At 41.1% G+C, this 22,271-nt stretch overlaps 1 protein-coding gene across 4 annotated transcripts in view; it reads right to left on the bottom strand.

The window, feature by feature from the left end:
- Nucleotides 1-22,271, bottom strand: part of AKT3 (AKT serine/threonine kinase 3) — a 295,963-nt gene that overhangs the window by 78,652 nt on the left and 195,040 nt on the right. For all 4 annotated transcript variants that reach the window (XM_032862896.1, XM_032862895.1, XM_032862898.1 and 1 more), the window contains 2 exons: nucleotides 13,829-13,894; nucleotides 12,420-12,488 (listed from right to left, as the gene is read on the bottom strand). In XM_032862896.1, coding sequence (XP_032718787.1) covers nucleotides 12,420-12,488; nucleotides 13,829-13,894 — 135 coding nt within the window. The remainder of the gene's footprint in view (nucleotides 1-12,419; nucleotides 12,489-13,828; nucleotides 13,895-22,271) is intronic.

Raw genomic sequence — 22,271 nt, 5'->3', positions numbered from 1 at the left:
AAAAAAATGCCGTATTTAATAATATAGTTCAATATATATTTCTTGAACTACAAATTAACCCTTTAGAATACCACAGAAGAACTGACAGAGATCTAAGGTCAGAGTTGCTGGAGGCTGAAACTGTGTTAGCTATAAATTATCAGCTAAATGCCTCAAGCCCTATTTGTCTGCTTCTTGGCCCCTTCCTACAAGTCTGAAAATGTAAAAAGAATTCTAGATCACCAACTAGGTGACCGGTATTTCTCTGAAAGCATAGCCTGTATACAGGCAATTTTTTAAAAAAGTAATGCAAGACAAGTTAAAATTTTCTAGGATTAAAAGTCTGGAAATACTTAATGACGTGAAAAGACAAAAAATATCTTCCTTTAATCATTTTAAATTTCCAACCCATTATTATAATTAAAATAATTCTTCATTTGGAAAACAAAACATACTTTTAAAAAGGTAAAATTTCTCAAGGTAATTGTTTTAAAATATTTATATTTATTAGGATATATGTGATATATCTGGGCTATATTCAATACCAATACAAGAAAAATAATACACATTGTCATTCTGGAGCATTAAGAACAGAACATTCTAACAACAATCATAAAAGCTACATAATGTTATCTCCATATTACAGATGACTAAATATAGTAAGTGATTAAACATAAGTGATTATTCCCATTGCTATCAGAATAGGCAGAATAGGTTTTAAAGATTTATTTATTTATTTATTTATTTATTTGAGAGAAAGAGAGAGAGAGAGTGTGGGGCTGGGGGAGGATGGGTAGAGGGAGAGAATCCTAACAGATGCACCCCGCTGAGTGCAGAGTCCCAGTGGGGCTCCATCCCAGGACCCTGAGATCATGACCTCAGTGGAAACCAAAAGTCAATGCTTAACTGACTGAGCCCCCCAGGCGCACCACAACAGGCACCATTTTTGTGTACTGCTACTTGTTGGGCACTGTACCAAGTGACTTACGGGCATAATCTGCAAAACATCCTTATAAAATAGAATTACTATCTACATCACAGAAACGAGAAAACTAAGGCTTGGAGATGTTATAAAATTTGCCCAGCATCACATAGCTATTCAGTGGTAAAGCTGAGATTCAAACAGAGGTTGTCTGTCTCTAAGGCCTATCATCTATTTATCATACTAAAACTACAATTTCTATTAATTTGAGATGATAAATGTATAAATTATTCCATTAAGAAGAACTGAACATAAGAAATAATAAAAATAAACAAACAAATAAATAAATAGAAGAAATGTCTCTAAATCTCCTTAATAGCATAATATGAACTGCGTAAGAGAAAGAACTTACTAGTGTAGACGAAAATAGGAATGCAACCCATCCCTGGGGAAGGATCAGTGCGCCGAGAGCTGGGAGCTACAAATGGTCTCTCTCCAGGGCCTCTGAGCCTGTAGCCGCTTCCCCATACTTTTTGCTACCAAGTCTCAAACTAAGTACTATGTCCTCAAACAGGTAACCCAATTTAGAGTAAGTAGGTTCTCCATTTTTTTCTCTCTCATACTATAGTATTCTGTTCACGATTATGATATTTATTGGGTTTATTTTCTAATATGACTGTTTATTCACCCCAGTGCACCCTAAGGCCAAAACCCAATAAGCACTGAGTAGACATTTCTGAATGATAAATAAACCTTATTTGGAAAACACACATCTTTAAATAGTCCATTGGTCAAAAAAATAGGACATGAGAAATCAGTAAATTTGGGAAAAGAATAGATACAATAGATATAAAAAAATGTAAAAACATACATAACTTTAAAATATGCTATATTCATATGCAAATACAACAAAAAATTGGTTCCTATAGGGAAGTTTATATATTAAATACTTGTATTAGAAAAGAAAAAAAAAGGTTTAAATAAATGCTTTAAGTTTCCACATTATGAAGCAAGGGTAAGAAAAGCAAATTAAATCCAAAGTTGCCAAAAGAAAGGAAATAATAAAGGTAAGAGTAAAAACCAATGAAATAGGCAACTCCAAAATACTAGAAGAAAAACAACAGAACTTAACGCTGAGAATATCCACAAAAATTATTAACCTTTAGGAAGAATGATCAGAAATAAAAAGGACAGAAGACACAAATTGCAATAGTAAAAGAGAGATGTTAACCACTGCTCCCTACAGACACTAATGCAATAACAAGAGATTATTAACAATATTAAGCAAATATACTTAAAATTTTAGATGAAATGAACAAATTCTTGGAAACACATAAACTACCAAAGCTTACTCAAGAAAAAAAAAAAAGGCATGGGTATATATATATACATATATATATTATATTTTATATTTATATATATATATAAAATTTTTTAATTAATTATTTTTTTCCAGTTCATTGTAAAAACCTTCCTACAGAGAAAACTCTTGGTCCAAAAATTTCACTGGTGAAATCTACCAGAAAACAGAAGAGGAAGCAGTGCTTCCCAACTCATTTCAAGAGGCAAACATTACCCTGAGTTCAAACCCAGAGACATTATTTGGGGTAGGGAAGAGGAGGGACCTAAAGACTATTACAAAGAAACAAATATTTAAAATTCTTAATAAAATTTTAGCAAAATGGATTCAAGAACACATCGAGAGGGTAATATCTCATAACCAAGTTGGTTTATTTAAGAAAGGCAAAATTGGTTTAACATTAAAAAAAATCAAACAACAAAATTCAAGGTATTAGCAGAATAAAGAAGAAACAAAAATGCATGATTAGAAAGAAGTAAAATTGTGTCTTTCCTCACCTGATATGATCATCTATACAGAGAATCTCAACACATTTACAAAAAAATTTTTTAGCAAGAATGTAAGATTCAAGGGTAATAAGTATTAATTGCATTTCTATATATTATCAACCAACAATTCAAATTGGAAAGACCAATCACTTAAAATAACATCAAAAACATAAAATAGTTCAGGATAAATTTAGCAAAAAATGTTCAAGACCTGTACCCTAAAAACTACATAATATTGTTGAAAAAATTAGAGAAAATCTAAATAATCAGAAAGATATACCATGCTCATGGATCAGAACACATTATTGTTAATATGTCAATTCTCTCTAAATTGATCAACAGATTTAAGACAAGCCCAGCTGAAATGCAGGAGATCTTTATGTATAAATCAATAAGCTTATTCTATAATTTATATGGAAATGTTAAGGAAATAAGGTTGTGAAAACAATGTTTTTAAAAGAAGAGCAAAAGTGGAAGACCCAAATGCCCAATTTTAACACTTACTCTAATGTAAGTGTTGAAGACAGTGTGGCAGGCATAAGAATGGACAGAAGCAGATTAACGCAACAAAAGAGAGGGTTCAGATATCCATCCACATGTATATGGTCAACTGATTTTTGACAGAATTGTCAGGGTAATTTAATGGGAAACAGACTGTATTTTCAACAAATATGTTGGAACAATTAGATATCCAAAAATGAAGAAGAAGAAGAGGGCGGAGGAGGAGGAGGAGGAGGCGGAGGAGGCGGAGGAGGAGGAGGAGGAGGAGGAGGAGGAGGAGGAGGAGGAGGAAGAATTTTGACTCATATAGCACCATATACAAAAATTAACTTGATATGGATCATAGACCTAAATGTAAGTGCTGAAACTATTCACCCTTTTAGAAGAAAACATGGGAGAAAAATCTGAAACTTGGGTGAGGAAAAGAGGTTTTAAATTAAACACAAAATGCACAACCACACCTGATGAAATATTTCATCTACTATAAAAGACTTGTCCTTCAAAGGACACTTTTTTAAAAATATTTTATTTATTTATTTGACAGACAGAGATCACAAGTAGGCAGAGAGGCAGGCAGAGAGAGAGAGAGAGAGAGAGAGAGGGAGAAGGAAGCAGGCTCCCTGCGGAGCAGAGAGCCCGACATGGGGCTCGATTCCAGGACCCCAGGATCATGACCCGAGCCGAAGGCAGAGGCTTTAACCCACTGAGCCACCCAGGCACCCCTCAAAGGACACTTTTAAGAAAACCTAACAAAAGAAGATATCCAAACAGCAAATCAACACAGAAAGATGCTTAATATCATTAGTTGTTCAGGAAGTTCAAATTAAAACTACAAGATAACGCTACATGCCCACCACAATGAGTAAAGTATAAAGACTAACCATGACAAGCATGGTGATGAGGTTAAATAACATCCTAGAAATGCAAATGTAATTTAGCAGTTTCTAAGGAAGTTGAACATACCAAATGACCCAGAAATCACATTCCTAGATATCTACCCAAGATAACTAAAAACGTACGTCCATTCACAGTTTTGTACTGGAATACTCACAAGTTTTTTTCATAGTAGCCCATACTGGAAAGAACCCAAATGCCTATCTACTAGTGACTGTATAAGCCTATTATGATACCACCACGTAATGGAGCAAATCCATAAAAAGAAACAAGCTACTGATATATGCAACAATTTTGATGAGTTTTTAAAGTAATATGCTAAGTGAAAGATGCAGGACACAAATGGCTAGATACTGTGTTTGGAGATTATACTTGGGGGGGATTATACTTTTTAATATTTAGGTATCGTGTTGCAATGCCTTGTTTCTTTTTCAAGGTCTCCAACTGCACATATATTTCACTCTTTTGATAGGCTCACTCTGAGTAATGCAACCTTTGTCTGAGAAGTTAAGTTACCCAAAAAATGTGGTGCTGTGCCATAACCACACAAAGAAGAATCATGGAAAGAGGCAAAGCCTGGCCAGCTCTTACATTTCCTCATCTGAGATTCTAGATATGAAAATAAGCCTCTTAGATATTGAAGCTAGTCAAGGCTTTGAATTATTACCTTAGATGCATGATATACTGGCTTAATAATTTATCTTCAAAAACTAGCCTTGAACTATTAAGAAAGTACACTAAAATGCAGTATATACTAAAGTATATACTAAAAATATTCCCAAACGTATTTTGCCTTCAACTTTATGTGCTTAAGTGAATATTATAATGCATCTTTCTTGGCTTGGGAATTTTTGAAAAAGCTTTGGATGAAAGCAATAGAATTCTGATCTAACCTACATAGTATATTAATAACTAAAATAGTTAGCAAAGAAATTAACTTGTCAGACTCCTGACAATAAAGATATTTATAGGCATATAAATTTAGTAAAATTCTCAAAATTATCACTATGAATATAAAATGATACTTTTAATTTAAAAATCACCCAAATCACACCTCCATAAATTAGTAAGTAGAAGTAGAGTGCTGACTGCTGGGACTTCTGCCTCATGTGAATTTAAAATGAGATGATTCTGGTTCACTGAAGACAAAAATGCCAGCCAAATAATGAAAATCTGAAATAAGTATGAGAGGATCTCAAGACTGGCATGCAACTGAAAGTCATATCCAAAAAAACAAGAGTGAATTTTATCAAAGTAATTAATATAGTATACAATGAGCTAAGTATGGACAAGAATAGTGAATAAATGAAAGTGTTAGTTTCACCTATATCCACACAAAGAGAGGAATGTGAAGAATTTATCAGATGAATAAACATTTCTACCCAGTGATTTTCCTTTATCCCCTGGTGGATACCTTAACTTTCAATTTCAGCCTGAAGAGAGGTTTTGAGAGTTCCAGAAAGAAATACGGCTGAGTAAGATTTGGGGGAAGAATCCTAAGTAGAGGCATTCTAGTTTTATTTTTTATTATATTTTAAATTTTATTTTTAAGTAATTTCTACCTCCAATGTGGGGCTTGAACTCACAACCCCAAGATCAAGAGTTGCATGCTCCACCAACTGAGCCAGCAAGGCAGCCCCCGAGGAGAGGCATTCTAACCCAACCGTCGCCATCTTCGTCAGTTTTCACTTTGCTTTTCTTTTATTTTCCTCAGAATATTTTTCTCCTTCTTACGAAAACTTGGTAATACCGAAGCCACAAAGAGAGACTTGATTTGGATATGTTAGCTGCAGTGTCCCTGGGCACATTACTAGAGTGCTTTTATAATTTGTTCTCCAGATGCCTAAAGACTCTTTACCCAAGGTTGCCCTGAATTCACTTTCACAGCCTTGAGCTCCAAACCCACTCCTGTAAATTCCAATCTATCACCAACTTTCATGTCTTGCATCAACCCAAGAAAAAGGAAGAACTCCTGCATCTGCTTGGGAACTAGTCTTTGTCAAATCCAATGCACATTTTCTAGGTGTTATCTTCCAGGTTTCACTACACTCTGTTCCGCTTACTACGCTGTCCTTAGCTTCGCAGGCTTCTCTGCCTGACTCCTCCTGCCCAGGATGCTCCCGAGGCTTCTCTCATCACCAACATGTCCAATGTTGGTCTCTCCAGGCACCATTCTTGGCCACTAATGTTCTAACTCTACATATTTTTCTCACCCTGGACACTTCTTCCCTTCTTTGGTTTTAGCACTGCTGATGAGGCCTGTTTGTGTCTCTGACCTAACTCTACCTCCCTGTAAGCCCCACTAGGTACCTCAAATGTAAGATGATCGTGCCACAACTCATTCCTCATCCTGTTTCCTGATCTTTCGAACAGCCCAGTGTCCATGCAATTCCCCCTCAAGCAGCAAACAGGAAACCGTGTGACATTTTTCTCTTTCCATTAGTCATTAAATCCTGGAAATACTAGGGGCACCTGGATGGCTCAGTTGATTTAAGCATCTGACTCTTGGTTTTAGCTCAAGTCATGACCTCACGGGCTATGAGATCAAGCCCCATGGCAGGCTCTGCACTCAGCATGAAGTCTGCTTAGGATTCTCTTTCCCTCTTCCTGTGACCCTCCCCCTGCACCTGCTGTCTTTTCTCTCGAAAATAAATAAATAAATCTTTAAAAAATCAATCAAAATTGGTTTTTAGGTACCATAACCATGTTCTGGTACCTAAACATGATTAGAATTTTATTCCTTCTAATATTGCCTCAATTAATGACCCTATCAGTTTATGACTAAATTAGTAAAAACCTAAATGCAGTATCCTCTCAAGTAGTTCCCCTGTTTCCAGTTCTGTGTTCTTCAATCCAAACTTCATACTGCTACAAAGTGCTCCTTCTGAAACATTTTCTTATAGAAAGTTTTCCATGATGCTTCACTATCTTCAGGATAAAATCTAAACTGGTTGGGAGAGAAGATCTGTCCTAATATGATGCTACTTGTTCAGACACCCCACACACCGTCTTATATCTGGGCAGGTGGGGGAGAAATGACATATTCCTGTACGTTCTACAGGTTATATTTCCTCCGTATAACTGTTCTCCTTCTCATTCTTAGTGATCGAAGGTATAGTGAAAGTCCTAGCTTACAAACAAAGTGAGGAAGAGTTTCATTTCTAACCCTGGCATTCTGCCCCCTTCTCTTCTTTCTTCCTTCTGGATTGATTCAAGAGCCCATTCTCTATATCCCACGGCAACCAGCGTTATCATAGCAATAATGACACTATAAAGTAGATGCATATTCTCTTGTCTAGAACCCAACCACATAGTCATCTTTTAAAAGAAAGCACCATGTTTTCCTTATTTCTGTATCTGCTGAGGTCCACTCCCCAGCAGCGGCTCACTCAGTATTTCATAGGCAAATGGACTATAATAGAATAGGTTCTAAAGTACATACTTAAGTTCTCAGGTATAATCAAAATCATTGCTGAGAACTCCTGAGGAAGGTACTACACTGCAGACCTGACACACTGTCTCAACATGGTCAAGCCCAGCAGATCCGCCTCCAGCACTGAAACCCTGTGGTTTCTTCAGACAAACACCTGTGGTTACAACGCACTTACTGACACCGATTTAGGAAAACTATGTATTTTTAAGCATCGGAGCTTATATCTCATGAAACTCTGGATGCCAAGTAGAAACTGACATGGCATAAAAGAGTAGCAAATTTATTTCTTATCTTACCATGACTCTCTGAATACACTTACCAAGAAAAATGGCAGAGTCACATATCCTTCCTATCTCTCTACCTCTATGTTGTCTCTTGCTGACCCCATTTCTTTTATTTTTTTTAAAGATTTAATTTATTTATTTGACACAGAGAGAGACAGCAAGAGAGGGAACACAAGAGGAGGAGTGGGAGAGGGAGGAGCAGGCCTTCCTCTGAGCTGGGAGCCTGACGCGGGAGGATCATGACCTGAGATGAAGGCAGAGGCTTAACAACTGAGCCACCCAGGTGCCCCTTGCTGGCCCCATTTCTTGAATTCAAGTAAGCTAACAGCAATTATGATGGAATCCCCACTGAACCGACAGGCCTATAAGCAGGCACTGTTGATTTCTTACACCAATATCCTCTCACCATCCACTTCCATCAAGATGTATTTAGTGCTTTAAACAATACCAGCAAACACAGGGATGGTAACAGGCCTGGCTGCAAGCATGCTAAATTCCTGTGCAATCAGGCTGAACGAAATCCATATATTCACAAAAAAAATGTGAATGTCAGGAAAAAAATGTCTCAACTGCTATATTTCTATTTCATGATAAAATATCCCAAAACATAGGTGAAAAGGATGCTGTTGCTAATTAGAAATCAAGACAACAAGTATGATTTAAGTAAAAACTGGGCTAGTTATAATTACTTCAAGAGGCCCATCAAGGAAGCCCACCTCAGGGTACAGATTGGGTAGGAAGAGACTTGAAGATGCTGCCTTTTGGGTGAGCTCTGTTTACCAGAGCTCCCTTCCTTTATTTCTTTTAAAAATATTTTACTTATTTATTTGAGAGAGAGAGAGAGAGAGGAGCAGAGGGAGGAGGATAAAGAGATCTGCACTGAATGCTGAGCCTGACACAGGGCTCGATCCCACAACCCTGTGCTCATCACCTGAGCCAAAACCAAGAGTGGGAGGCTTAACTGAATGAGCCACCCATGTGCCCCCAGAGCTTTCTTTTCAACAGACCCGTCTCTTAGATGCCACCCAGAGGTTTCCCACGGGGTAACCGTCCCCCCCACCCCCACCCAGCGCATCGACGAGTGCTGGTGTGGACTGCCTGGGTGAGTTTATAGCTTCCCTTACTTTACCTCTATTTCAACCTTATTTCCAAACATAAGTACCATGTTTAGTATTTTTTCTATAGCAATGGAGTTTTCTACATTTCTAGGAAGCATCCCTGGCCAGAATAAATGCCACGGTGAACCTAAAGCAAAACCAAAATTAAGTAAGTCACCCTAAAGATATACTGAACATAGATTTCCCTTGCAGAAGTGATAAATTTAAGAATAGAAATAATCACATCACGTCCCAAGAACTAAATAACTATTCGTATTTATAAAGTACATTCAAAAGTACATCTAAAATGTATTTAGAAATACCTAATAACTTTAAAGAGAGAAAAATTGGGAAATTATATATACAGAACTTTCATTTTCCCTAAAATCTTCTAAATATAATCAAAATTTCCTTTAATATATATATACACAGCAATGCTGTAATTACTATCCATGCACTTGAAAATCACACACCACATCCAGAGTCCGTTCACCTGCTGCAATCTGTGAAATAATTTGGTCTTTATCTATAACATGTTCTCGAAACAGAAAGTCTGAAACAAGAGAGAAATAATGTAGGAGTTTCAGTGCTAAAGAAAGCCATCTGGCTAGTCTGAAAATCTGCTTTTGTGTGTAAAATTGTTTCAACAATCATCAGTTAATTAATCCCAGAAGTATGCGAGGTTTAGAACGAGAGTGTGGGTGCAGCGGCCCCCAGGAGGCTCCAAAGCTTCCCTCAGCGCACAAGAGCCCTCTCCCTCCCGTGAAGTCCCGTGGTTCTTCGTCTGCAGTTCCGATAAAGCGGTAATTACCACCTTACACCCAGTGTGCGTACTGTACCTTGCCTTCCCCACTTGCCTGTAAACTCTTTGAGGGTAAGATCTATGTTGATTCAGAGTTTATGCCTCACCATAACTACCCAGGTGCCTTGCACAAAGCCTCAAAAAATACATAGTTTATAAATACACTCACAGGCACTCCCTCCTGAAAAAAAAATTCAAGTTTTTTCCCCCAAAATAAACTATGTAGTACATTACTTTGTGTTTTTTTCCCCCATTTCTCAGCAGTTTCCAGTTTAAAAATCCGTTAATCCATGCTCCCAGAGAGAATTTATTCGTCCAATTCACTTAACCTACTCATTCAAACCACCCAACAGACACTTGTCGAATTCCTACTTTGCCAGGTAGTGTGAAAGGTGCTGGGCTTACATCAGCAAAAAAGCCTTAGGGAGCTCAGAATCTAGCAGGAAAGACATACAGGTCAGTAAGTAATTATAAAACAAGGTGATAATTGTTATAACGGATGTAAAGACATGATACTCGGTAAGAGTATTTCTCCAATTTAAGAGTGCTTCCAGTTTCTCTTTGTAGTTTCTCATTTTCCTGATCTTATGGTCTTCCGTGGTCATCTATCTATCAGACCATCCGTCCCCCAGCCTAATCCTTCCTTCATTTCTTAAAGACATAATATATACCTGTGGTACAAAATACAAAAACTGCTCCAGAATGCATCAGTGAGAAAGAAGTCTTCCTCCTACCTTGTCCCCAGCCACTCGTTTATCTTCCCAGCCCAGTGCACAACCGCGGAGGCGGTCAACGCACACGGTCAACGCACACGCAGAGACACGGATCCCGGGCACGTGGTCCTACTCTCGGTTACCCACGACAAGGGCAGCTTCCGCCTCTCCACCTTGTTTCTTTCACTTCACAGAAATTGTTCTCTATCAGCCCACGTGGGCCGCCTTCATTCTTTTTAATGGATATCAAGTATTCCGCGGCTTGGATCCCACATAGTTTATTTAAGCATCTCCTCAGCAAATGCTCATCTGAGGCTCTGCAAATGCTGCTGTGAACGTGTTTATCCGTGTATCACCCTGTGGTGTATCTTTGAATATGTCTGTAGGATGTATTCCTGGAAGTGAAACTGGGCTCGAGAATACGAGCGCTTTTTGCTTTGATAGATGCTAACATAGAGGATTCACTGGTTTAATTTCCCACAAAACAAGAAATACCCACCTTCATAACGTAAATTATTAACCTTTATAGAAATGGCTCACAAATCTGTACCCAGAGTTCTGACCCCTTACTTATTTTCTGTGGTATCTCTGTGATATTTCCACGATCTTTCGACATACACATTTCTTTGGATCCTTAGGAAAACCCTTTTTGAAACCAAATTTACAGTCTTACCCTTGACGCATTCTCTCTAAGTTTACTTAGTTAGTTCTCCCTGATTCCAACTCAAAGCCACTTTCGACCCTTCCCCCATACCCGATTCCCTGGTCATTAGGGCGGACCGGTCCTGCGCAATTTCACAAAGTTCATTGTCTTTGTACTTTTTCAGACCACCTCGGAGCGCAGTGCCTGGGCTATTCTCATCCAGCCACTTGGGTTCTCCTTGCCTTGTGCTCACCTGGTGCTTCTGTTCACGTGATCCCCTCTGCCTAAAGAGTCTCCAGCTGAAATCCCAGGAAGCCCGGAACGTCTGCCCTTAATGCTGGATCACCCAGAGAGCATTTTCGTTTTTTTTTTTCATAAAGCATTTTCTAATACGAACGGATAAGCACTTAGGTCTTTCACTGTGTGTTCTTATTTATAAGGTAAATTACAAACATCTTCATAGAAAGGATGACGTCTTAGCACCTTCTGGCAAGCCCACACTGCCTTGGCATTTCAAATGTGATTACCTAATGAATGGATGAATGCTTGCAATGAAGGAATTCCTACAAGTCAGATAATTCTATACAAGAACATATTCTGTAGAGGATATTTAATCCATTTACTTTGGAAAATATTTTCAGGTCTGTGAAGTAAAATCCCCTATTTAATAATTAAATTTATTTCAGAAAACCCACAGTGTAAAATATTTCCAATTAACTATTCCAGTAAATAGAAAATTCCCTCACACTGATACAAAACAGGGAGGACAAAGGGCAGGGAACAAAGGAATAGGACGCTAACTGCATTTCTCTTCAAAACTACAAGATCCTTTCAAGTCTCTCAAATGTAGTCAAGGTTATCTAACTACTAGGTAAAAGAAGAGGGAACTCCACCACGATGTTACTATAGACTATGGTTCAAGTGAGTTGAAGATGGGCTAAATAATCTTTTACCAGTTTCACAAATACTTGGAAAGAACTTTGCAAAGCATCATAAATCCTCTATTTCCAGCTTTCCAAATTAAATCATACGTTTTCCATTAAGCATATTTGTGCTAAAACATTTTACATTAAAAAAATACAGAGAGAAAAAGAATAGGATTACGCTTTCCAATACGTAAAGGCAGTCATGAAAAATATAAGCGACCATTAGAAATGATTCAGCTCCCATCTCCTCAGGAGCTACGTAAATCCTTGCCAGAAGTAGAAACCTGTTACATTATAACTTATATTTTCAGTAATTAAGAAAAACGATGACAATACTACCATGCATATGCAAGTGCTGCGTTTACTTCTTGACTCACCTCTCCCCCATTTACATATTCCATCACAAAACACAAACGGTCTTTTGTCTGGAAGGAATATTTCAAGGACTTGAAATGAAAAAGAAAAAATGTTACATTATAATCCAGTATTCTTATAACAATACCAAAATAGAATACTTAGAAACAGTAAGCTTGAGGGTTGGAACGAACTGTTCTTGTCCTGAAGAGTCTACTTACTCCTTAAGAGAGCTGAAGAGTTTCGAAGGACATAAAACAAATTTTGTTTAGATCAGCATTGGCTACTGTTAGGGGAAAGGTTAAAATTAAAATTTTAAGTAAAAATGCCTTAGTAATTATGATGAGCACCTCTCGGTCTATTGTGCTGTCTCTCTGAAACGGTATTAGTCCCTGAAATTCCCAGCTGCATGACCTTCACGTGGGGAAGTCTCAGGAACACAGCTCGAGCAGTTATGCTCAAGGCTTCTCACAGAGCTTCAACACTGTGTTTTGCATACCGGGTAGGTGCATAACATGCCTGAATTCAACAGAGTTGGCTCATATAATTGTATAAGTTAACAATATCAGAACTTTGGGGTTAACTTGCTATACTGGACAATATAAACACAGCAGCATAACAAAATCAGTCTAGGGGTTGGATCATGCCTCTGGAAACATTCCTATTTTACATAATCCTAAATCTTTAAAAGGTTCCCCCTTTGGAAAGTCTACCTGTTACTACTTTTTTTTCTCTTTCTTTTCTACCTGTTATTTTTAATCTTAATACACTTCATTAGAACCAGGAAGAAATTATGTCTCTACTACAAGCGACCTAAGTACAAGACTACAAAAATCAGTTTCTTTCAAAACAAGTAATATGCATGTAAATCAAGAAAACATATCATGACTTATCCTACCTTTAATTTAATGTATTCAGTATTCCTGGGTCTCTTAAAGTACTCTATATAAATTTACGGGAAGTCTCAATTTCTATAAAAAATTTTCAGTCAAGATTTTCTGCCTTTCATATCTGGAGACAAGCAAGGCTGCCTGATCATTTAAATATTTATCAGAAGCCAATAAACAAAGGAAACACAAAACCCTCACATTTAATACTAAGAATTCCTTGTAAGTCTACCATTTTCTCAGTGGTCTCCACATATTTGCTCTACGGTTTTTTGTTTTTGTTTTTGAAGGCAGTGAAATTCATGAGGGAAAAAACAAGTCTCAAAAAAAGGAATGGATGTTTAAGAGCAGGGAAGACAAAGGCATACATATTGTAAACTTAGACCATACACTGCAATAATGTCAAAGAAATCAGACTTACAGTCATTCCACAAAGAAAATGGTATGCCTAAATAAATGTTATTTTTCATGGCTTAGTTGTTGCAATAAAACATCCTTTAAGTTTAAAACGTTATGATTATCACATCTGCCCTTTAGTCACTTACTGTTAAAAAGGGATGTCTAGTGTTCTTTAATACTCTGCTTTCAGTTAGAGTATGTGCCACTTCGTCCTACAAAAGAAAAAGGCAAACCTTTAATATATGTACTAAGCACTAGTAATATCCAATTTTCACTATTTCTCTAAGACCAGAAGAGTTTAAACCCAGAGACAGAAAAAGATGTGAAGAGACGATGACGTGTTTCCTTTATTGCTATGCTACTCCTCCTAAACTCCTTCAAAAAAAGATCAAATTAATCATTTAAATCAGATGGTAAGATATAATAAACTTGAACACATTGAGTCTTACTTAATCAGATTATATTGCTAATGATACAAAAATCACCAAAAAGTTACCAGGGACACAGATGATGCAATAGTTAACCTCTCCCCTTGAAGGCAATGCCTTAGTGGCTAATATTTAGGCATGGAATAGTTAATATTTCCATGTTTGTAATACATCTTATTCAGGAGGATATAAAGGACGTATTTCAGTAAAGACCATAGAATTTGTAAGTCTCCTACTTAAGAGAAAAATCAGTTCCTGAAAATAGGAACACAGAATATATAGATAAGATTTTATTGTCAACTGTACATTTTAGAAATAGAAACAGAATATAAAAATTGTATCTTTCTGCTTGTGGCTTTTTAACGTGCCTCTTTAAAAAAAAGAAAGAAAGAAAGAAAAGTCACAACCTACTTTAGGTGAAAATTTTAAACATCTGGGTGTATCTCAAACCAAAAATAAGTGTATTTCCCCAATCTTGTACATAAATCTCATCTTGACATCAAAAATGAACTAGGAGATATTTTCTTCAACATATGGAGAACGGAAAAATGTTTCATATTTCAAAAATAACAGCATCTTCAAGAAGAAAGGAAAGGAAGACGCCGCTGAAACTAACGCTGCGTCTTCTGCTGTTTGCCTCTAGCAAGATTCGAAACGAAGCTCTTGCTGGATTAATGTCTCCTCACTGTCAGCAAATCACAATTAGATTGTAAGTAAGATGTGGAGAGCAAAACACTGGGTCACTGCATTATATTTATCATCTGACCTCAGTCAGACCTCGAAGATAAATGAGAAACAGACTGATCAAAGATGCTAAGCCCCGGAAGCCATTCCGAGAGGGCAGGAACAGCCACGTCTGAACAAGGCAAGTGAAATTAACAACATAATGTCTAAAACTGGTCGTGAAACAAAGCGTGGGTATGAAACCACGCCCGAATTATCTGTTTAATAAGAATCAGGCTTAAACGCTCAAACGATTCGAAAGCCTCTGTCACATCATACTATAGTTTCTAAACGAATCAGAAAAAGAGCACACGTCTTAGTGCAAACCAAATCACAAACAGAAATGACAGCCTAACTTACTGATTCTGCACTCACAGTGCCTAGCGTGATGAGCAGCAGACAGCAGAGACATAGTAAAGGTTTGCTGAACTGAACTCTTGCTTATCATAGGAATCAATTCCAGATGTCAGGGGCGTGGGACTTCATTAATTCAAACACTCATCCCTTCCACAAATACGCACCAAACCTACTCTGGGCTTGCTCTACACACTGCAAACATGGCCCCAAACAACAAAGACAAGGATCCCTGCCCTCGGGGAACTTTGTGTCTCCCCACACAGATGGTGATGAGGGTTCAAGGGGAAAAAGCAGAGGCCCTCCCGCAGTTCAGGGGATCACGCACGTGATGCACATGAACTCATCAGGAAGCATGATGCAGGCTACTCTGTGACAAACACAACCAAATCCAACCTTTAAAAACCAAAACCCTTGATGTGCCCTCAACTGAAGGCTGTTGACAGTGCAGGTATGAAGTGGTTTAAAAAACAACACCACAATCCCTCTGCTCATGGAGTCCCCAGCTAGTGCAGAAGACAGAACAGATGGGTAAATAACCAACTTAATAAGTAATTACTAATGCTGATGAGTGGCAGGAAGACAAGGGTGGGTACCCACTAGCCTCCGCGGGTAATGAAGAAAAACTAACATTACTGGAGAAGTGTATGGTGGGGGCTGTGGTGATGGGAGAGGCCGGGGGTGACATAATCTGACTTCTATTTTTAGAAGTTTACTCAGGCTCCTCTGAGTAGCAGGACAGCAAAAGTAGCAAGGATCAAGCAGGAGACAACAAGGAGTCCGAGAGAAACGAGGATGGCTCAGAGGACCGTGGTAGCAGCAGGAGCAGGAGAAAAGGGGGCTGTCTTGAGATCTTTTTGAGATACAAATTTAATAGTCATATCCAAAGGTTACCTGCCTCCAACATGAGGGTGTCTCAAAGGCAACATCTCTTCACAAGCAGTCAGAAGGAGAGTCACAAAAGAGCCACCATTTAATTTCTGCAGCTTGTGCTCGCAGATGCTAAGCCACTGGAGGCCAGATGTGAAACCCATTTGAAACCAGAAAACATATTCTAGTGCTTCAGAAAATATTTCCAGAGGGTAGTTCATGCTGCCTTTTCAATTTTTTTTTATTTTTTACAGATTTTATTTATTTATTTGACAGAGAGAGAGAGAGAGAACAAGCAGGGGGAGTGTCAGGGAGCAGGAGAGGGAGAAGCAGGCCCCTGGCTGAGCAGAGAGCCAGAAAAGGGGCTCGATCCCACAACCCTGGGATCGTGACCCGAGCTGAAGGCAGATGCTCAACCAACTGAGCCACCCAGGTGCCCCTTTTTTTTATTCATAAAGATTTATTTACTTATTTATTTGAGTCAGAGAGAGAGACTGTGAGTAGGGAGAAGAGTAGAGGGAGAGGGAGAGAGGGAGACAAGCAGACTCCCTGCTGAGCACGGAGCCCAAAGTGAGGCTCACTCCCACGACCCTGAAATCAGGATCTGAGCTAAAAGCAAGAGTCCGACGCTTAATCGACTGAGCCACGCAGGCACCCCCATTCTACTTTTTAAAACAGTCCCATCACATACAATAGTTTTCCTAAACCACTTCATAAGTTTCAGGAGTGAAGATTAGTCCCCACCGCCCCGCCCTGAGTTCTGCAATCTGCCTACCCACAGGGAAGGAGTCAAGGCACGATGTATGGAAACAAATGCTAAAACAGTATTTCTTTATTGTAAGAATGGGAACGGAATTAATACTGTGTATGTATCGTTCAAATATTAAAATGCATTTTCTACCATATTTTACATATGATCAGATTAGAATTCTTCCCCCTTAATGCAGATTTAATGGGACGCTACTTCACATACTAATTAGTTTCTGCAATGAAGATAAGGTATGCACAAGCTAAAAAGTAAACACAGATGCCAATAATTTTTAATTACAGTTAAAAGCAACATGTCAAAACAAAAATTTAAAAATAACAGTGATAAAACTTAGTGGCTAAAACAATGTGATGCTTTTTAAAAAACCCACTCGTTGATGAGGACTACAAATGAAGAGGGCTAAAAATGCTTGGGTGTGCAATAGGAGTGTAACGTTTTCCTGACAAAGCTTCTGAAATTCAGTTTCATGTATATTCATCCACAGCAAAATACTAACTAATGAATTTTTAAATCTAGTTTCTCTCCTAGGGATGGGACTTTATTTCTTGAGGCTATGAGGCTGAGAAGTGTCCTCCTCACATTTGTTTTCCCCATCTTTTCTAATTAATCACTCCCTTCTACTACACGTGGTCTAAAATTCTGCCTTCATTTGCCGCCCCCGTCCCCGTACTGTCGAGTGGTCGGTGGGTATTTCACGGGTGGTGAGGGGCAGGACATGGCAGGGAAGTAGAGGAAGAGAGCTCTAACCCACTATCAGGGACAACAAGGGTTTCATGTTCTTTAATCCCTATAGCAACTCAACAAGGTAGGCTTTATTATTCCCATTTTGCATGAAGAAACGGAGGCTCCCAGAAATTAACCTGCTCAAGCTGCAGGTGAAATGGGTGTCGAAGGCCCCGTCTAAGGCCCACGTTAAGGTCGGTTCGGCTCCACACCACTGCCCCCCATTCAAGGGCTCAGTATCCCCCTACTTGGGCACTTTCCACTCTGCAAAGTGCGAAGCACTTCCCTCCTCTGTCAGAGCAATAACAAAGGCCCAGGAGAGGAGAGGGCAAGGACAGGGAACAGCGCGCGCAGGGCAGAGCGGTCTGTGGCCCAAAACACTTACTCTCCATTAAACCACAGCGTCCCAGGGGTGGTTCGGTTCCTCTGTCTTGACGCCACAGGTTAGCGATGTATACACCTTTTTGTCCCACAGGAAAGACGTCATACTTTTCATGCTCTAAATGTGGGCTCCTAACTTCCCCTTTTTGAGCACATGGGCACTGCCCAAATCAGCCCTGACCTGCTCTCCCACTCTCCGGGCACCAGACTGGCTTTGCGCTGTGCCCTGACTGCTACTTCTCTTCTCCTTCTTTACCATTTTTTCACCTTGATGCAGAAAATGCAAGCACAGTCGTTCACTGCTGCCTATGAACACCGCATCACCTTTCTCAAGCGCTGTCATTTCATACTCTGTTCTGGATCCTCCGGTTCTAAGCAGTGCTTGGAAGGAGGGCTGCGTGGGCTCCTTTGACTTTGATCACAATGCAGTCACTTTGGAACCCAGTCTTTCCTAAATCGTAGACTATGTTGTTGGTTTATCCTGCCCTTCACTGCACTGCCTTCTTTCCTTCCACCCCTACCAAACCCCGACATTGGAATAAACCTGTCTCTACCTTCTCATCACATCTGAAGGGCAAAGAAGTCACATAAACACTGACTGGACCCATAACAGTTCCCTCTCCAACCTCAGCTCAATCTTCGAGGCTTCTTTCACCCCCTCTACTGAGGTCACTCTCCCAATCCTCGTTACGGCTGTCCTCAAACTTTCCAGGCTTCCTCCCATGCCTGGGACAGGTGCTACCTTACACCTGCCAAGCTACTGAGCTGGGACTGGGGCCCAGGTCTGTCAATTTCAAGTCCAGGAGCCTCTCATGAAGTTTCTCTCTTTATCTCAACGTTGCTCCTTCATCTTTTCAAAATGTGATCTACTTCCTTCGTGAAAAAGAAGTCATGAGTGATACTTGACACATTTGATGACACTCTCCTCCTGAAGACTTCTTCTCTTGGTTTCTAGAATATCAGAATCTGTTACCCACCCCCCCATCAGTAGTTGCATTTTCTCAATTTTCTGCTGGTTTCTTATCTCTGAACCCTTATTCTAGGAGTGCCCCCAGGACTCAGTCCTCAAACCTCTTGTCCTCACGATGGCTCCAAATAGCCTCTCTGGTGACAGACTTCCCAACAGGTCCCTCAGCTCTAGAAACACCTACTTGGCATGGATGTCTAGCAGGTGACTTAAACTTGGTATGTAACAGAAACACCATATTTGGCATGTCCAAAACCTAGATTCTAGGGGCACCTAAGTGGCTCAGTTGTTTAACTGCCTGCCTTCAGCTCAGGTCATGATCCTGGGGTCATGAGTTCAAGCCTTATGTCGAGAGCAGGGAGACTGCTTCTCCCTCTCCCCTCTCCTCCTCACATTCTCAATCTCTCTCTCTCTCTCCCTCTCAAAATAAATAAATAAAATCTTTAAAAAGAAACACACAAAAAAACCTAGTTTCTAATCTGCCATCAAAAAGTTTGTTTCTCCCACAAAAAAGAAAAAAAAAAAAAAAAAGGACAAAAATCCCCATTGCAGAGAATTGCAACAGCATCCTTGCCATCGCTCAGGCTGAAGACCAGGCAGTGATCCTCAACCCCTTTCTTTCTTTCACGCCCTACATTCAGTCTGTCAGGAGTCCTGTTGGCTCAGCATCAACATACAACCAGGATCTGACTGACTTTCCACCTCCACGGCTGCCACCCTGACATAAGCCACGATCATCCAAGATCCGGATTATTGCCATGAACTCCTAAGAAGCTCCCTGCTTCCTCCCCACGCCCTGTTCTCAACAGTGCAGCCAAAGAGATGCTCTTCAAATGAAAACCAGATGATGTCGTTACACTGCTTAAACATTTCCCATGGCTTCCCACGTCACCTAGAGTAAAAACTAATATTCTTATGACACCTACAAGTAGCCACACAATCCTCAGCTCTTCTTCCTCCACGCACGCAAGCCATTCCACACTCCTAGCTCCTCTGACGGTGCGCTCCATTTGCTGCCTGTTCGCGGCCTTTCTGACTGTGACGCCGCCTATCAGCAACATCCTTGTCTCCAAAACACCTCAAGGGCTGCTTCCTCGTCCCCTTCAAGTGTTCACTGAAAGTTCACCTTCACGGCGAGGCCTTCTGTGATCTATTTATAACTGCAAAACCCACAAACATCGCTCCTGCCACTCTTCCTTCATTCCCTGCCCTACTTTATTGTTCTCCATTAGTACGTATTAGTGTGTTACATTCACTGTGACTGACTCATTTATTCCGTGTGTTGCGTGTTGTCTGTGTCCCGACTAGAGTGTAACTTCTGATGGGGGGTGGGGCTGGATCAGGTTGATTCATTCAGTAGTTTCAGTGCCCAGAGCAGGCATCTCACATAATTAGGCATTCAATTTATATTTATTAAAAGAAGGACTGAATGAAACAAGAAATAGTGACCCTTTAGCATATGTTGCTGAAGAATGACAAGCTTCATAAATTGCAAGAAGCAAACCAGAACACAAACAAACTCAGACCCCCAAGAGCACGATGAGCAGATGAAGGTACAGCCGATCAGAGCGAATCCACTCACTGTCTGTCGCCCGAGCAAACCACAGTCACTGGCACAATGTTTAATACAGACGCTCGAGAGAAGAAGGGACCCCAGCAGCTGGCAGATGATGCTAAGAAGTTCTGGGTAAGGTCTACCAGCAGTAACTGAAGAACCAAGGAGACAGCGACGTCATGGTCAAGCCGAAGCCCTGGGCTGGTGTTTCGGAGGGTCGGCGTGTAGGCGCGGGTTGATGGAGCAGGTGTGGGCTGCTCACACTGGGTGCATTCGCCAAAACAGCCGATCCTCAGGACCGGCCCTTGGCCAGCTCCCAGGAAGTAAACTCGGATCCCCTGAATATTCTGGGTGATAAGGAGTTTTTGTATACCAGCGACCTGGGGCCACATGGTACCGGTTTGACTGGACAGTTTATACAAACAGCTGTAAGGATGGTGAGTGCTGTGCACCTGAGCTGACTCAGGACGGCTAGAGGCTGAGCAGCTAGGGAAGTCGAGCCGTGATGCAGAGCTACGTGACTGACCCACCCAAATCCTGGACGTGAAGGCTTCCGTGAGCTTCCTCGGTTGACAGCACCTGGTACGCGCTGTCCCTCCCTGGTGCTGGGAGGATGAAACACAGCCAGGTGAGACCACGAGGACAGAGCGCCTGGAAGCTGATATCTGGTTTCTCCTCACCGCCCATGTGCCTTTCCCTTTGCTGATCTTAATCTATGTCTTTGGGCTCTAATGAACCATAACCGTAGGTACATCAGCTTGTCTGAATCCCGACAGAGCTGCCCCGAGTGCGCACATCTCCGCCCCGGGACTGGAATGGCGCTGAGGTGAGACGTGCCCCTGGGGCCGCAGGTGCTGCTGTGCCCGCCCTCTGGACGCCACGGAACTCTGCCGTCCACGGGGCCGAGCTGCAGCGGCTCTGCGCATCCCCACCCGCTCCCGTGGCCCGAGACCCGGGTCAGGGCTCTGACCTGCCAGACCGGGGTCGCACTGCGGCCGCCACTGTTCTGCATCCTCCCACGGGCCAAGCTGGGACTCTGACTTGCTCTAACCAGGGCTGTGCTGCTGCTGTGAAGCCCGCCCTGCTCTGTGCCCAGCACCCAGCTGCGGCTCAAATTTGCCAGGAAGGATGCTGCGCTGATAATGCTCTGGGGCTGAACCGCCTTGAGCCTAAGTTGGGGCTCTGACCCGCACTCATCGGAGCTGCACTGCTGTTGCTCTGCACCCTGCCCTCGGGGGCCCAAGCTGGGGCTTTGACCGAACATAACCGGAATGGCCCTGTGACTGCTCTGCTCGCTGCTACTGGGTCCTGAGGCCCCACCGCACCCTCATCCTGCCACTGCTGGAGTCCCTGTGGAGATCCCCAGAAACCCATGATGGTTCACAGGAAACCTGCCCATCCTTGCATCACGGACACCAGCACCACCCCCCAGAAATACACCTGTGCTCCAGGACCCAGGTGCTGTGACAGCTCTCTCTGCATGCACTAGACCCCAGGACAGCGGCTCTGTTGGCACTTACTGCCAGCACATCACACCTGGTACCCAAAGGGACTCCCCTCTCGGGATCCCAGGAGCCCCAGCCATCATCGCTACCTGTAGGATCTCTACAGGCTTAGCCACAGAAGACCTCCCCAGACTTCACTGATGTCGGTCTCAGCTGACAGGCTGCATGAGGACCACTTCATTGGACCCTCCCAGGAACCAGACACTGGGCCACACCCAGCTGGTGTGCTTACAGTCACCTTCAGGTACAAGTCTTTCCCTAAAGAAGCCAGTCTAGCCAGTCCAGAAAGGCTAGAAGAGATGACCACTCCTTCA

Source organism: Lontra canadensis, unplaced genomic scaffold (genome assembly GCF_010015895.1).
Source record: "Lontra canadensis isolate GAN:19392208 unplaced genomic scaffold, GSC_riverotter_1.0 scaffold24, whole genome shotgun sequence".
NCBI lineage: Eukaryota > Metazoa > Chordata > Mammalia > Carnivora > Mustelidae > Lontra > Lontra canadensis.
Note: the sequence above shows the minus strand (reverse complement) of the source record. Positions and strands in the feature narration are given on the sequence as shown.